This window comes from Pelecanus crispus, chromosome 17 (genome assembly GCF_030463565.1).
Source record: "Pelecanus crispus isolate bPelCri1 chromosome 17, bPelCri1.pri, whole genome shotgun sequence".
Classification (NCBI taxonomy): Eukaryota; Metazoa; Chordata; class Aves; order Pelecaniformes; family Pelecanidae; genus Pelecanus; species Pelecanus crispus.
This window is the reverse complement of record NC_134659.1, coordinates 3,966,601-3,982,915: the sequence shown is the minus strand read 5'-3', so window position 1 is coordinate 3,982,915 and position 16,315 is coordinate 3,966,601. Positions and strand designations below refer to the sequence as shown.

Sequence of the window (16,315 nt, the reverse complement as noted above, 5' to 3'; positions counted from 1 at the left end):
GACCCCGCGGCTGCAGGCATTGGTGGCTGCGGGGGTGGCGGCAGCCTTAAATACGAGTGCACCCCGAGCCTGCTCCCCCAGAGCTGGGAGGCTGCTGGGATGGGGCAGAGGGTTGCATGCAGGATGGCTTTGGGTGACTGCAGCACAAGGTAAGCGTCCCCTCTGTGGGCGAGCTGGGGGATACCTGGGCTACGGCACACCTGCCGAGCAGTTATACCTGCGCTGCAGGCCCTCAGCTCTGGCAACCACCTCATTATACCTGCACTGCAGGCCCTCAGCTCTGGCAACCACCTTGCTTCTGCTTGTTGCGGATGCTAGCGGAGCTGTTCCCCCTCCCCACCCTGCTCTGAACACAGGATGATGAAGCTCCTTCCCTCAAAAGCTCTGATAGTCTGATATTCCCCTTGAATTCCCATCCCTATCAGCTCAATGCAGCATTTCTCGCTATAAGGAAGCAAGCAGCTCTTCATCAAACCCTTCCCAACAAGTTTTGGAGGAACACAACCAACCACACAGCTGTAGGTGTCCTAAAAGTTTATTGCTGCCCAATTAGTACAGGCGCTGGGGCTTCCCCATGGTGCTCTTGATATACAAAGCACGCACATTCTGCCAGTTCTTCTTCAGCAAGGACACCAGGAAGTTGATGGCCAGGTGGATGTTGTAGACGAGTTCATCCTCTGTCATCTTCACGTGACCAACAGCCACAGCCAGACAGAGCACCTGGGGCACACAGACACCAGGGTCACTCATGCAGGTAGAGGCTTTGCGGGGAAATCAAAGATTACAGCGAAGTGACTGACAAAACAGCCTAGCCCTGATCTAAACCCATCAGGGTATCAAATTATCTCATGTTCTGTCAGCTGGACATGACTTCTCCAGCTCATCCATGGGTGTTTCCACAGAGCTCATTGTATTTGGCATGTGGCTTGGATGAACGCGTCTGGTAGCATCTGGATGCCATCGCTGAACAACAGCGCGCTTCCTCAGAGCGCAAAGGTGACTTGCGAAGGCAGCGAGCCACCGCTGCCTCCCAGAGATGGGGAAACCGGGAAGGACGTGTAACACCACCACGCTGGAGCGGGAGCAGACCTCTGGTTTAACTCCACTCCCACACCCCACTCATTACGCAGTGTCGGCATGTGCCCTGCAAACCGCTAACCCGGCGCAGTACAGACGATTAGCTCCAAACTTCACTGCTAAGCATGGCGCCAGCTTCACTTTTTGTTTTGGGCACCAGCCACCAGCCCTTTCTTTCCGCACAGAAGACACACAGAGGCCAAGCCTCTGCCTGCCAGCCTTGCCGAGAAGCTTGTAAGCCAATGTTCCCCACAGGCTGAAGACAAAAGGATTTATGAGCGAGCTGACAGGCCAAGTGTCAGGACATCATTAGCTCAGTTACTTAAAATGCTCCAGCATTTGCAAACTATCACATTTGCTGTGCCCTCCCAGTTGTGCCCCCAGGCCCAGATCAGCTGGAGTCCAAGGGCACACCTCAGCTAGCAGAGCTGTTAATTCTGAATAATACCCATGAGTCACATTTAGACCACTGACACGAGATTAAAATGCCTGAACGGGGTTATTTTGGTTTCAGGGAGCCAGCTCGCCTTGACATCTCTTGACAGCAAGAGCAGATATCTGCAGAGCTGCTCTAAAGTTTACTTGAGTCGAGGCCCAGACTGGCCTCCGGCAAAGCACTGCTGCATGCACAGACCCACGGGGGCATGCCTGGCCCACGGGCCCCACCCTGCAAGTGTCACCCACTTACTGTAAGCAGCATTAATTATGACTGATTGTGCTCAGCCTTGTAACATCAAGATCATCTCCTAATCATATGCTCTAAGATCTTTCAACCACAGATAAATTACTCCTCCTTTCCAGCTAGCAGCTGAATGCTCCAGGTAGCATCTCCCTCTGCTGCAGAGCAGAGCACTGAATGCTTCTCACCAGCTGCTGTTTTAGGAAGACGCTCGAGGGACACCTACAGCCCAGACCGGAGATCGCAGCCACACACAAGTGACCGCCCGCCACAAATAACCCTCATGTATGTAGCTGCCTTGGAAAGGAAAAGCCCTGCTTTACCTTCTTCATCTGAAATTTGATGGTAGATTTGACCTCATCCACTTTGGCCACCAGGTTCTCATTGTGAGTGAGGAGAGAAGGGAATTTGCCGGCTTTGTTCAGTCCTGGCCCCAGGATTCGAGGAATCTGCTTGATCAAGGACTCGGAAGCCAGGAAGGCATCGTACTTCTTAGCTGTGAGGGGAGAACCAACGTAGGTAAGGACGGACTCTCAGCTCCTACACAGAGCTTGAAACTAACAGCTCAGCCAAGGCTGCACTGCTCCATTTCCCTCACATGCGCATTTCCACATTCCCAGAGTCCTGACTAGCTGAATCTAAGCTGTTTTTACTAATTATATTAGAAATTACTCCTGTCACACCAGCCGAGTCTGCCAGCTCTCAGCTTCACATCCTGACAGTCCCACACTCTTACTGTACGTAGTTCACTTCCCTGAAGCATTTGTTGAGCCGCAGGTGACCAATGCTGAACTCTGAGCTCTACCAGGAGCGTCCTACTGCAGCCCGCGCACGTGTGGATGGATGTATCGCACACTGCGGAGCAGCTCAGGTACCCCATGTCATTTCCTAATTGCATAGGGTTCCATGGCTAATTATGGATTGAGTGGGAAGTTTTTCTTGTTTGCCCAAGACATGTACCAAAATGACTCTGACTTTGCAGGGAGGGAAGGGTTTTATCTCTTACCAAGTGGTAACAAGCAAATTTCATTCTATTCATTTAAGTACTGCAGGACTAAACTTTCGCCTCCAGCTTTACTCAGCTTTTGCTGCACTCCAGCGCCCTGGCCAGGCAAGTGAGGAATACCAGCTAAGGGTGAAACTTTCAGGGAGACAGGAATGTTTTCCTGTACCCCTTCCTTCCGGAGGAGGGCACTCAACCTCACTCCAGCAGGGCTGACCTGTCAGATCTTCTACACCAGTAACAGGTTGTTGGCTCTTCTGGGTAGTTTCTGGACCCATTTCTGCACTTCAGGCTGACTCTCATTAATTTTCTATTCCCATGACATGGAAATCTGATCACAGGAAAAAGAACCATCCTGCTTACCCAGCCCTCCCAAGTCAGCCAGGGTACTCGGAGCCCGATCCACACCACCACTCACCCAGCTTCTTCACCAGCTTCTTGTTTTTGTTGAGTTTCTTCAGAGCTTCTATGTCCATGTGAGGGATATCAACCGCTTTGGCCTCATCGCAGTGCTGCTGGTCCCCCAGCAAGCAGACCGAGAACTTGGGCCGTGGAGTTGACTTCAGCCTGGGGACAGAAGGTCCAAATTACTATGAACCGCCAGCGCCACGCACACTTCCATGGGAGCCATCACGGAGATACCTTACCACAGTGCCTGGGAATCTTCCTCCACAGCTTCTAACCTGCCTTCCCCAGCAGGTCGGTGGGGACAGCACAGGGGCCTCCCACACCTCCCCTCATGTTTTAAGACCCAGGGTGGGGGTCCGTCCAGCCGCACCCACAGAGCTGGGGTGGGTCTGAACTACCCGAGCAGTTCGGCGCTGCGTCCTCCTGCTACAGCAACCAGCCTGCTCTGGGGTGCAGGGCCCGGCGGCAGCGGGGGGGACGCAGGCTGAAGGCTGGGTGGGAGCAAGAGGGTGCCGAACCTGACGGTGCCGGAGAACCGCTTGTCTTTCTGCGGGTCATAGTTCTTCAGGCTGATCTGCAGCTCTACAGTCTCCACAAACCTGAAGGGAGAGGAAAGCGGCGCTGGTGAGGGCCCAGCCGGGCTGGGGGAGAGCCAGACCCCGGCCAAGCGCGGGGCCCGAGACGCGCCCGGTGCTGCCATGGCGCAGGGCTCTTACTTGCGCTTCTTGGTCTTGCTGCCCTGCAGCACCTCCTTCACCGCCTCGTACAGGGTGTCGCGGGAAACCTTGCTGCTGCGGGGGGACGGAAAGACAACGCGGGCTCAGGGCCGAGCCTGCCTGGGCCTCCTGCGGGCCGCGGGGACAAGGCCGCCGAGCCCGGCCCGGCCCATCCGCGCTCCCCCTCGGCCGCCATCGGCTGTCACCCGCCACCGGCCCCCGCCGCCCGCACCCCGTCAGCAGCCCGGGCCGCCCCGCGGCCGCCCGCCGAGCGCGGATGCCGGCGGATGGCGCCGGGGACCGGCACCCACCTCATGGCGGCGGCCGGCGAGACCGAAAGGGAAGAACGCCCGCCTGCGGGCTTTAAATAGGGGCAGATCTCGCGAGACTGCACTGCGCGGCGGGCGCCATGTTGGGAGTGGCGGAGCGAGGCGCGGCGGGCGCCATATTGGGAGCGGCAGGGCACGGCGGGCGCCATGTTGGGAGCGGCGGAGCGCGGTGCCGGAGGGCCGTACCGGCTTCCCCGCCTCTCGGCTCCCCTCGGCGGGGCAGTTCCCTGTCCGCATCTCCGTCGTTGTTAAACGAATGGCTGCGGTCGCTTTGCCTCCTGTTTCAGACTGCCGGGCCAGGAGCTCCTCCATCGCTTGGCAGCGCAGGGATGAGGGTACGCAGCCCAGGAGCCCCGGCCTCCCCTCCGCAGCCGCCGGAGACGGTGTTACGTCAAACATATATATTTTTCTTGGATGAAATGGAAATAGTGCAGGAGTTATTAGTAGTTAAGAAAGGATCACAATTAGGAGTGGAAACTAACCCATGAGAATTTTATTATAATCAAGGTAGTAAATAATGCCTAGGCCAGATAAGAGGGTGTTAGCAATGCATGCCTAATGAGTACCTCCTCAAAAGAATACAAACCTGTAGAACTTCAAGAACTGACAATGGAAACATCCTGCTGAAGAAGGTTGTAAAGATGAGGGAAGACCATAAATGGGAGGTTGGCAGTGATAAAAGGGAACATCTTGCCCCAGAAGGCATGGAAAAACTGGACAACGGCCGAAGCACGAAGCACAGGAACTGTGGGAAAGGTAGTTTGGGCAGGGGGAGATGACAGGTGTCCCCTCTCGGACTTCAGTGCCACAAAGCCTCCGCATGAATTTTAGGCGGGCGGGTGCCCGCTGAGGGCCTGCGCCGGGGTTGTGGTTTAGCCCCAGCCAGCAGCTCAGCCCCATGCAGCTGCTCACTTGCTCCCCCTGCCCTGGTGGGATGGAGAGGAGAATTGGAGGAGTAGGAGTGAGAAACACTCCTGGGTTGAGGTAAGAACAGTTTAATAATTTAAGTAAAGTAAAATAGTAATGATAATAATAACAATATGCAAAGCAAGTGATGCACAATGCAATTGCTCACCACCTGCCGACTGATACCCAGCCAGTTCCCAAGCAGCGATTGCTGATCCCCAGCCAACACGCAACACCCCCCACCCCCCCCCCCCCCCGGTTTCTATACTGCCCATGACGCCGTATGGTATGGAACAGCCCTTGGGCCAGTTTGGGTCAACTCTTCTGGCTGTGCCCCCTCCCAGCTTCTTGTGCCCCTGGCAGAGCATGGGAAGCTGAAAAGTCCTTGACTGGCACAAGCAGGACTGAGCAACAACTAAACCATCAGTGCGTTATCAGCATTATTCTCATCCTAAATCCAAACCACAGCACTATGCCCACTACTAGGAAGAAAATTAACTCTATCCCAGCCGAAACCAGGACAGCGAGGAAGGGCCCTGCCGCAGGGCAAGGCCGCTGAGGGCAAACCGGTACCTTTGGGTTGTCATCGCGCATGCGCCGCCCGGCTGCGCTCATGCGCATTGGCTGCCCAGCGTCTCGCTCTTCCCACACCGGCCCTGCCAGCCCAGTTCCAGGGGGCGGGGCCCCGGAACCTGGGTGACGGGCGGGGGGCGGCCGAGGCGCGGCGGTGAGCGCTGTCGCTATGCGGGTTGCGGGGCGGGGCGAGCAGGGGCTGGGCCCCGGTGCATGGCGGTCAGGCGGCGGACTCGGCCCCGCCGGGTTTCCTCAGGTCGGTGCCAGTAGTGGGGGGGGAGAAGAGGCCTGAGGGGAGAGGGGAGATGGCGGCCGAGGGGCAGCCGGGCCCCGGCGAGCTGCTGCCGCCAGCCCCCAGGCCGGCACCACGGGGGGGCCCCGCCATGTCTCCCCGCCGCTCCCAGGGCACCTGGGCCTGCCCCGCCGCGCCGCTCCCCTCAGGGCTCGCCATGGCGCCAGGCCCTGCCCCGTCCCCAGCCCTGCCCTGAGGCGGGAGGCACGTCCCTTGTCACCCCCGGGTGGCTTCACACCGCAGCCTACACCTGGCTTCCCTCAGGCAGCGCCTGCCCCGTCCCTTCCAGGGGGTCGCGGCCTGACATCGCTTTGCGTGGCAGCCATAGCAGCTGAAAGGGGCCTCGATTCCCCAGCGATGCCCCTGTGACCCTGCCGAGACGGAGCCTTTGCCGGGAAATGAGCTGCAATGCCTCTCAGGAGCTGTCAGCCCTAAAAGCAGGCAGAATCTGCTGCAGCTGGAGAGGAGCTGTCTGCCGGGTGTAGGGAGCACTTGGGTTAGAGGGCCCTAAGCATGGCACAAAGCCTGGCTGCACCCCTGGGTGCTGCAGTGACAGAGCGGTCAGACTTGTTCCTGGAAATCAAAATGATAAAATATTAGGCTATCTCAGAGATTACTCATGAAGAATCCACTGCAGCTGCTTTTAAAGATAATTTATCAGCAGAGCGCCTCTTTAGTAAAATGTTCTCGTGGGGGTGTGGATGTTTTAACATCATCTTCTTATAGCCTGAAATTCTGTTCCTCAGAAGGCCGGGAAATAGACAGGAGAGGGAGGAGAGAATGAGGATGCTTCCAGGGACAAAGCTCATCATCCTGCCCCTGTCTCTTGCAGTACAGGACACCCTCAGCCTGTAGGTTCAGACTTTAAAGTACTCCTTTCCTGCAGATCGTTTGGAGGATGGGAAGGGCTTGAATGTGGCATTTGCACTGTCTCTAAAGAGTCTGTCAGTTTGCTGGCTTGATAAGCTTTATCGTATATTTGTCTGTGGGATAGGTTGTTAGCCCTGCCTGCTATTGGTATGGGAAGGGTGCATCTTTTGTCGAGTCTAATCCTGTATAATCTCCAAAATAGTTTGCCATTCAAGCCTTTCTTAATGTGCAAAAGTGAGTATACATATGCTGGGAGAAAATAAAATTTGAGTTGTTCTTTTTATTTAAGGCTTGCAACAAAGACGACGACTCGCTGTTCCACAAACCTCTTGCTTTGGGTCCCGGTGCTCTCTGCGAGCACGCTGAGTAAAGTGAAATTCATGTCTGAGGACCGGTCATCGGGGCAGGATGGAGAGCTTGGGCTTGCAAGCAGTGACCCTTAGTGACGGGACGACAGCCTACATTCAGCAGGCTGTCAAAGGTAACGGTTCCTTTGGGCTGCGAAGTCTAAGTCTCTTGATTGACCCTGTGAAATTAAAGTCAGACTTATCAAAATTGCCTTCATGTCATGTGAACTGTCACACATCTTGTATGGTCACTTTGTGCAGGAAGCTAAGCAACTATCGGTTAGATTTGCACAGAAGAGTGATGGCAGCAGAAATAAAACATGCCCCTAGTCTGGAAATATAGCTTTGGAGATGGGAGAGCTATTGCTGTAGAAAAGGAAGGTTCTGTTCAGACTAGAGTGAGTCTTGTTCTCTGTGGCGTTCCTGGGGAAACGGAGTTTATGCTATGGCCTGCAGGACTCTATTCAACCAAAACTTCCCCTGAAGCTAGGCAGGATGTTTTACTTCACTGAGATGCATAGAATTTGGTTCACAGTAGTGCTTTTCTCACTCAAAGGGGTGCTGAGCTCAGCACTGGTTAACTGAAGTGATATCAGTGCCAAATTCAACACCTGCCCTTATTTTGGCATTTGTGAGGTGCTGCTTCTTTCACCACCCACTGTTCCTGAGAAAAGGAACACACTGTTTCCCAGCCTGCGGAACAGGACGGTTGAGTTGCGAGGCTTCATGTCCTGGGGATTGCTTTCTTGCTTTCTTTTCTGTGTGAACTCACTGCAAGTTTATTACATGCGTGGAGTTGGACTATCTTGAAAACCACGAGGTTTGTGCACCAGGTGAAAGCAGCCTGGATTCCTCATGTTCAAGTGGGCTAGAACAATGTCCTCTATGCATCAAATAATTTGGCAACTAAAACATTATTATAGGCTTACTCAGAGTTGCACTATTTTAAGAGTCCAATCTTGACAACCCATCAAGGGTAGCAACGCTTTAGATCCCTTTAGGTCCTGTAATTTTTTTCCAAGAGTTGGTCCCCCGCCAAAGGAGAAAAAAATAAATCTTCAGGCCCCTGCTGATGCCGTTAAAAGCTCCTCGTTGAATTTTTCTCCAGCACAAGTGTAATTGCTTTCTACTTTAGATCCAAAACACTTAGCACACATCATTCTTTCTGCCTCTTGGCTTACAGGGCTGTGAAGGGCAGCTTGTAAACAAGTGATGACTGAGGTTCTTTGTCTTGTATCCTCCTGTCTAGGAAAGGGAGGCTCCAGCATTTCTGGGAAGTTAAGTGCCTCTGTGGCTATGCAGGGGAAAGCTTGATAAATAACAGCTTATAAGTAACAGTTTTGCTGTCTTCTGTGGGACTGGTTTCCTTGAGAAGATGCGGCAAAGGGGACAGCTCGTGGGGCCAGAAAGACTGGACTCTGCAGGCAGCGCTGATGGCAGTTTTTTAACTGTTTCAGGTGAAAAACTGATTGAAGGGCAAGTCATTGAACTTGAAGATGGGACCACAGCTTATATCCATCAGGTGACGGTTCAGAAAGGTGAGGACCATAAATTCATCTCTTTCTTTTTAGAAGGATGTTGTAGATGTAACTGCAATTGTCTGTGCTCCAACAATTGGGCTCCTCTATTAGCTCTAGCCTTAAGAAGTCCATACAGGTGTAGGGTTTTTTTTTTCTTGCCCGTGGTTTTGAAAGAAGGCAAATTTGCTGGTGGTTTAAGCAAATGTTTAAGCGTTGTTTCACCTGTGGGCTCTCTCACAGTTGTCAGTCTGACACATCACAAGTCTACAAGCAAGGCCAGTAAGCTGTGTGCTGTGTTTGTGCCACCTGCAGAGCCCAAACAAAGTTTGTTTCATGTGGGAGCAGTTGGACAGGAATTTCCTCTGAACTATGAGATAATATATTACTTCTGGAATAGGTGTTTAGGGGGGGAGGGTGGAGATTGTTGGAAGCAATGCCACCCTGGTCATTGACCCATCAGCCAATGTCACCTCTGAAATGAGGTGACATTAATTAATCTGAGAGGTGATGGGAATTCATTTCATGTGGCAGGCACCAGAGTGGCGTATAGGAATCCTCCCCAGCCACCATAAGGTGTAAAAGGGCAGGTAGAAAAAATTCAGTTGCTCTGGGCAGTCCTCCCTTCGCCCTCCCAAGCTCCTTGTATGCCACCTCCGTTTTCTGTTCTTAAAAGGTTGCTTGAAACCCACTGAGTCTTCCAATAAGGTGTGTGGATTTTTTTGCTTTTCTTTTAGAGTCTGTGGCTTTTGAAGATGGTCAACCAGTAGTGTTGGAAGATGGCAGTATGGCCTACATACACAACACAGCTAAAGGTAAAGAGTGTTCCCTGTTCTTCCTTTGGCAGCTGGAGCAGAATCTGCTAAGTGTCACAGATTTCCAAGGCTGTAGGTAGCCCAGGGAGATGAAAGTGTGCTTCACACTCAGCAGCTCTTTTACGTTTGATTTTATTGGTTTCCTCTTGCAGAAAGTTATGACCCCAGCACCTTCGAGGCTGTCCAGCTGGAGGATGGCTCCACTGCCTACATACATCGTCCTGTCATCATGCCACCTGGCAGCACCATCCTGGAAGTGCAGGCAGAAACTGGCCTAGAGGAGTTGGCTGGAGAGGAGGAAGATGATGCCTTTGATGTCGAGACCATTAATGCATTAAAGCAGTATGCCAGTAAGGTGAGGACTCAACACTTCTTTCATGGTTTGCCAGCAGCACTGAGGGGCTGGTGTAGGAGTCCACAGTTGGCCTGGGGTTTAAGTGTCCTCCCTTCATTAGTACTCCTGTGTAGTTGGTTTTCAGCAATGTCAGCTTTGAAAAGAGAAACTGAACAGGGCTCCCGTGAGCGTGCCAGCGCTGACAGGTGGCTGACAGTTAAGGACTTAGAACGGGGCAGTTTCCTGCTGGACCCCCTAGCTGGTTCCTACAGAGCGCTGGGCCTACCACCCTGAACCTGCTGCAGGCACCGATTTGGGAAGAGCAGAGAGCTTCTGTGATACAGCTTGGATGTTTTTCTTGCTTTATATGTCCCTCCTTGAAAGTGTTTTCTTTCTGTTTGCTAGGTTTCTCATAATACCACCTGGGTATGATATTCTCTTCCACAGATGATTCAGGCAGCAGATCAAGACTAACCTTTTACATGTCAGGAGCGGCTAAGTTACAGCCACTGTTTCCCATGTTGACAAAGGCCTCAAAAACCAAAGTAGCTTCAAATCCTAACGTGTTGTCACTGCAGTGCTCCATCTGAACATCTTGGGTGCTGCCATTTTCTCCCATCTTCATGGTGTTGTGTGAGAAGGGGCTACCAGGAGTGTGCTGATACAGTGCTGAGCTGGGCAGCATTGAGATTTGCCGATGGAGACCTTCCTGCTGTGGGAGGACCAGCCTCCCCTAGCTCTCTGGAGAAGAGTGGGGGTGGCACTGCTGATGTGAATGCCTTCCTGCTTGGGTTGCTCACCTGCTCCATGCTGTACAGGGAGGTGTGAACACTACCTCTGCCTCTTTGCTTGTAGGTGTCCCACGAGGAAGAGGAGGTAGCGACAGACACCTGCCATATGAAAAATGAGGATTCCAGCGACGTCCCTTCCCAGGTCTGAATCTTTCAGTGTTGCATTCCTGAAACTAGGCCGAACTCCTCTTGATGCGGAACGCTTTGCCAGCTAGTAATTAAAAAAAGCTTTGTGGCTTCTCTGCAAGGTTAGCAAATATATTAGCTGCAAGTTTTACAAATGAGCTAAGTGAAGCACAGAGAGGTGAGTTATGTGTCCAAGAACACCCAGTGAGCTGGGAGGTGGGAATGGGAAATGCTGCTCTTAGACCCCTGCCCTGTCACTGGGGTTTACAATGCATGCACAAGTTGTGTTTGTAGGAACATGTTTTTGTGAGGATAACTGAAGGAGTGCATATGTATGGCAAGGAGGGAAATGATTTGTGTGGGCTTTGCGAAGCCTGCTGTAGGGGCTCACTGAATTAGCCTCCGTACGTCTCTCGGCAGGATTTGCAGGAGGAGGAAGTACACAGCAATGAGAAGAGGCAGCAAGTTGGCAGTAGAGCTTTCCGTTGTGGGTACAAAGGCTGTGGCCGCCTCTATACCACCGCCCACCATCTAAAGGTAAAGCAGGTATCATGCAGTCACGCAGTGTGCACACCAGACATATCCCCATGTTATAGTGCCAGATCAGAATGCTGCTATACAAAAGGCCAAGTTGTGTGGTTGGCTTCCAGGAAGATCCAGATGTGTTAATTGGCCAAGGTGAAATCCAACAGAGAACTTCAGATTCTCCCCACCAGCTAGATTTCTCCACGCTGTTTTCCTTCCTCCTTGTCTTGGACCTCATTTTAGGGACCTGTTCTTTCTTTTCCAGGTACATGAACGTGCTCACACAGGTGACCGGCCATATACGTGCGACTTCCCAAGCTGTGGGAAAGCATTTGCTACAGGTAACAATTTCTCTTTTGAGCAAATTTTGTTTTCTTTCCAGTCCAAACCACTCTTGAGTATCAGCCCTGGCTTTTTTCCAGCAGAGCACAATAAGCATAGGTTTTAAAGCCTCCCAAGAAGGAGTTGCAGCATGGCAGATTGCCTGTAACTTGGTTGATTATGGACAGATTAAAGGAGTTATAGGAAGAAGCTAGGTTGTAAGTGGTGGTGTGAGGCTGTTTGGATATTTCTTCCCCTTCTAGCTTTGCAGACATAGGACAGACATTCAAAAATGCATGAACTGAGAGGTGATACACAGCTTGCCATATTATTTCCTTCTTGTTGTAAAATTTAATTGTAGTTTCTTTCCGGGACAGGGTATGGGCTGAAGAGCCACGTGAGAACACATACTGGTGAGAAACCATACAAGTGTCCAGAAGATGTGTGTAGCAAAGCCTTCAAAACCTCTGGGGATCTACAGAAACACATCCGGACACACACAGGTGAGCAGTACAGGAGAGCTGAGCTCCCCATTGAAAGGGTCTCCAAGATAAAGCACTGCTTCAGCCTTTGTCCAAGACATGTGTTTTTGGATCTTGGGTGAAGCAATGCAGAATGAAGGTGTCTTCAGACAGAAGTAGATGGGTAGTAGAAGTAGTACTCGGGATTCTCAGCTTGGTTACAAACAGCAGAGCAAAAGGGGTAGGGATGCCAGTGTTGCTAGAGGAAACATGCCAGCAGTTAGGTCCAATCTGAGGTCTCGTTGGTGTAATACCATGGAGGAGTGAAGGGATACAGGTGTCCAGGGCATTCCAGGTAGCTGCGTGGTAGCAGGACTCTCATCCACATTACTCTGTCAATGCAGGTGAGCGTCCCTTCAAGTGCCCCTTTGTGGGCTGCGGCCGCTCTTTTACCACATCCAACATCCGCAAGGTTCACATCCGAACGCACACAGGCGAGCGGCCGTACATGTGTCCGGAGCCCAACTGCGGAAGGGGCTTCACCAGTGCCACCAATTACAAGAACCACATGAGAATCCACACAGGTAAGAGGAGGAGAGGGTGAAACACAAACAGCTCCTCCCCAGTCAGTTGGCTGCACTGACCACTTGTGGCAGCAGGGAAATCTGTGGGACTGAAATGGTCACTTCCAGGCTAGGCGTTGCCAGGGGTAGATCTGGGAGTGGCCGGCAAGTTAAAGGAAATAGGAATTGCTTTATTGGGCTGATTTATTGTTTTGCCTATTCCAGTGGTCTGTCTCCAGCTATTCCCTCTTGATGGGAAATCCCTTCCCAGAGCATGAGGAGGGTGAGTGGGTTAAACTCTGCTCTGTGGCCTCTGCCCTAGGAGAGAAGCCGTACATGTGCACTGTGCCGGGCTGTGGAAAGCGCTTCACGGAGTACTCCAGCCTCTACAAGCACCACGTGGTCCACACGCACTGCAAGCCCTACACCTGCAATAGCTGTGGGAAGACCTACCGCCAGACCTCCACGCTGGCCATGCACAAGCGCAGCAGCCACGGCGAGCTGGAGGCCACGGAGGAGAGCGAACAGGCCCTCTACGAACAGCAGCAGCTGGAAGGTGAGCGACCGCTCTGCCATTACGTGCAGCAGGCTTGGATCAGGCCATGTGGCAATGGAGAGAGAGATGACAGCAAGAGCCTGCAGCCGCTCCCCTGTCTTAGACCCACGTCTCTGCTGTGGCCTCCTGCCTCCCCCGTCAAACCCCAATCTGTGTCACAGATGAGAGAAAAGGGCTCCCCATGGTCCTTGCTGTATGTCACGGGTTGGGAATGGACTCCTGCCCGTTCTGTAGTACAGGGAGAGCTAAAGACCCTTCTTCCCAGGCTGACGCTGGGCTGTTGTCGTCATGATTTTGTGCTCTTCCGTGCTGGCCCTTCAGGCAACAGGCAGGTCCTGGGGTCAGGCATGTGCTTTCACACTCTGATTAGTGCTTCTCTCACTCTTTTTGCTCTTCCCCTTCCCGGGCTCAGCTGCTGCTGACAGAGGCTCCCCCCTGAAGAGCCAGCATATTGCTTTCCTGTCAGAGATGGAGGAAGATGAAGAGGAAGAGGAAGATGACGATGGTATGCCTGCACAGGTCTCGCTTATCTCTCAGGACGGGACAGAGCAGGTATGGACACTGACAGCCTCCAGCACGTGGGGGACAGCAGTTAACTGAGTGAGATCCTGCCTCTACCCAGCCTCCGTGTTCTCTTTAAGGCTTTGTTCAGCATAAAACAGACCCGGGGGCTTCACAGGCTCTGTCTGTCGTGAGGGCCCCTCCTTACAGCCTTACCCCGCTGCTGCAGTCTTGATGTGGAGGGTAAAGAACAGGCCTCTGGTCCCCCAACTCGCCGCCTTGCTGGACGGGGTCTTGCAGGCATTCGCCCAGGCTTGCGTGCAGTGCCTGGCAGCCCTCGCCTCCCGGCCAGCTGTTGAGAGGCAGCTCCCAATCTCTGCTGACACAGGCTGGATTTGGAGATTGTTTTTTCATCATTTGTATAGGGCAGTGCTTTTCTTGTACTTCCCTCCACCAGCTGCCTGTGTGCTGACTGGGAAAAACTCCCTTCTGTGGCACGGGGCAAAGGAAACAGCTGCCACGAGTAACGCTTGTTTCCTCTTGGTCTGAGATGCTCCCTGCTGCAGTGCGGCACAGGCTGGCCCTTCAAAGCCTGGAGAGAAGATGCTGAATGGGAAGGGGAGGTGTGGTAGAAGGGGCAGAGCTGAAGCCCCGAGGTCTGTGAGTTCTCCATCGATTCTGTCCATAACCCTGGGCAAAGTCCTTGGTGTTCTCTGCGCCCTAGGTCTTGCATGCAGAGGAGAGAATATTTCATACTTACCGAGACCTTTGTGTTGCTAAACTCAGCAGTTGCGTAAGGCTTCCTGAGAAGCCGTCCTGGCTGAGAGCATCCGCTGTTATCCCACCCAGGTCAGTTTGTCGCAGGAAGACCTGCAGGCCCTGGGCAGTGCAATCGGCGTGGTGACACAGAGCGCTGCCCTCGCTGTGCCCGAGGAAGAGCTGGCGGCTGGTGACACGCACGCCGTGACTGTGGCTGACACGGATGGCACCGAGACGCAGCCGGTACAGACAAAACCGGGACCTTCCCTTTTCCCTGCGGAGAAACAGCCTGCTAGAAGGGAATTGCATTTTCTTTTAAAACACGACTGGTTTTTACCTTAACTTTTCCTAGGTTACCATAGTCACTTCTGGAGCAGTCGTGTCTGAAGAATCAACCATCACATCCCTCGGTCATCAGCAGGTGGCATTGCTGGCCACCGCCGGCGGCACCCACATCGCAGTGCAGGTACCGCACAGCTCCTGCTGCCTTCCCCTTCGTTCCCCCACCTGCCGGCTTCAGCGCTTACCCTCTTCCTCCGCTGCATCTCCTCTTGCCCAGGGTGCTTGCTCCTCAATTCCCAGATGCCCTGCGTATAGAGGAGAGCCGGGACGTGCTCCTTGGATTGCAGAATGCTCCTTTGTAAACAGCCTCTCCCTGTCGTAGCCGTGTCTCTCTCTGCCCTGCTGCTTTCTCCCTGTGTCACCCACTGCCGATCCCTCGTACCTCTGTCCTGCTGGGGGCTGCCCTGGGCGAGCCCGTGCCTCCCGATCCCACCTTTTGGGAGGACGGTGTTACCTCTCTCCCTTTCCCCCACTAGTTAGAAGAGCGGCAGAGCCTGGAGGAAGCCATCAGCATGGCCGCAGCAGCAATCCAGCATGAACCTGTAACACTTGACGCAGCCGTGTCTGAAAATGGATGCTGAGACCCTGCAGAGCCTCCCGGGCAGGCAGAGCGGGCAGCCCGAGCCTGTTCTCCGCAGGGGTGTCGGGAGCTGCAGGAACCGGGCCGGCTGGTGCACGGAACTGCGCTACACGAGCGAGGGAAGGTGTCCGAGAGCAGCGGCCAGCGTGGGCACCGCGCAGGCGGTGAGAGCTGATGCCGGCAGCGTTGGGCTACCGGAGCGACCCTGTTCCCAGGGCTCTTCTCCCCGTGGAGGGATGTCAAAGATATTTGGCTGCTGCCTTCTGGAGGCGCTGCTGTTTTCCTGGGCGCTGAGCAGGAACTTTCTTGCTCCTTGCCTTGGGCACTGACTCCTCCTGTCTGGAGGAGACAGCAGGTTGTGTCTTCTTGTATTTATTTCTTCGTGGCTAAAATTTCCAAGACCTGCCAGTCTTCTGCAGCAGAGGTGGAGCCACAGAGATTTCAGCAGTCGCTGGGAGTGCAGAATATTTTTGGAGAGGCACTTGCTGCCCTCTCCCTCTAGGAATGGTCCAAAAGCTCCCCTTTCCCACCCACCCCTCCAGGTAAGGGACAAGTGGGCAGCATATGCACAGAAGCAATAAGGTTCCATCAAAGCAAGCCCAGGCTGTCCTGGGCTCGGTGGCTGGAGCGGTGACCAGTTCCTGACCCCGGAGCGAGCCCCCGGGCTGGCTCCAACGGTAATTCCTCCATCTCTTTATCACGCTCCGCTCTCGAGCAAACTTCCTTGGCAGATTCAGCGCTGTGAAGCAGAGCAAAGCGCTCCCTCCACCGAAACCCACCAGCACTTGTTGGGGGCTGAGCTAGACTGGGATGTAAATCCTGAGTTGAAATAAAAACAAATTAAACATTTTCTTTTTTTAAAAAAGGCACCCTTCTCTCTCTCAGTCCCTGGGGCCAGTGGCTGGCAGAGGGTGGGATGGCTGT

At 53.5% G+C, this 16,315-nt stretch overlaps 2 protein-coding genes across 2 annotated transcripts; one reads left to right on the top strand and one right to left on the bottom strand.

The window, feature by feature from the left end:
• Positions 1–517: 517 nt before the first annotated feature.
• RPL10A (ribosomal protein L10a) lies at positions 518–4,223 on the bottom strand. The gene is made up of 6 exons (XM_075722292.1): positions 4,195–4,223; positions 3,884–3,958; positions 3,686–3,766; positions 3,178–3,326; positions 2,080–2,252; positions 518–720 (listed from the first exon to the last, which is right to left on the bottom strand). The coding sequence occupies exons 1-6, from the start codon at positions 4,197–4,199 to the stop codon at positions 550–552; spliced, it is 654 nt and encodes a 217-aa protein (XP_075578407.1). The 5' UTR covers positions 4,200–4,223; the 3' UTR covers positions 518–549.
• Positions 4,224–5,912: 1,689 nt separating this feature from the next.
• Positions 5,913–15,465, top strand: ZNF76 (zinc finger protein 76). Its single transcript, XM_075722273.1, has 14 exons — positions 5,913–5,947; positions 7,143–7,334; positions 8,658–8,738; positions 9,455–9,532; positions 9,685–9,887; positions 11,204–11,320; positions 11,574–11,649; positions 12,007–12,132; positions 12,495–12,674; positions 12,976–13,209; positions 13,622–13,761; positions 14,560–14,712; positions 14,822–14,935; positions 15,288–15,465. The coding sequence occupies exons 2-14, from the start codon at positions 7,262–7,264 to the stop codon at positions 15,390–15,392; spliced, it is 1,680 nt and encodes a 559-aa protein (XP_075578388.1). The 5' UTR covers positions 5,913–5,947; positions 7,143–7,261; the 3' UTR covers positions 15,393–15,465.
• The last annotated feature ends 850 nt before the right edge of the window (positions 15,466–16,315 follow it).

Coding starts and splice junctions, on each gene's coding strand:
- RPL10A (XM_075722292.1), bottom strand. Junction 2,253..3,177: donor GAAGCTGGTGAAGAAGCTGG/GTGAGTGGTGGT, acceptor CTCCCCTCACAG/CTAAGAAGTACGATGCCTTC. Junction 721..2,079: donor TCAAATTTCAGATGAAGAAG/GTAAAGCAGGGC, acceptor TGTGTGCCCCAG/GTGCTCTGTCTGGCTGTGGC.
- ZNF76 (XM_075722273.1), top strand. CDS start 7,262: ATGGAGAGCTTGGGCTTGCAAGCAGTGACCCTTAGTGACGGGACGACA. Junction 9,533..9,684: donor CATACACAACACAGCTAAAG/GTAAAGAGTGTT, acceptor TTCCTCTTGCAG/AAAGTTATGACCCCAGCACC. Junction 14,936..15,287: donor GCACCCACATCGCAGTGCAG/GTACCGCACAGC, acceptor TTCCCCCACTAG/TTAGAAGAGCGGCAGAGCCT.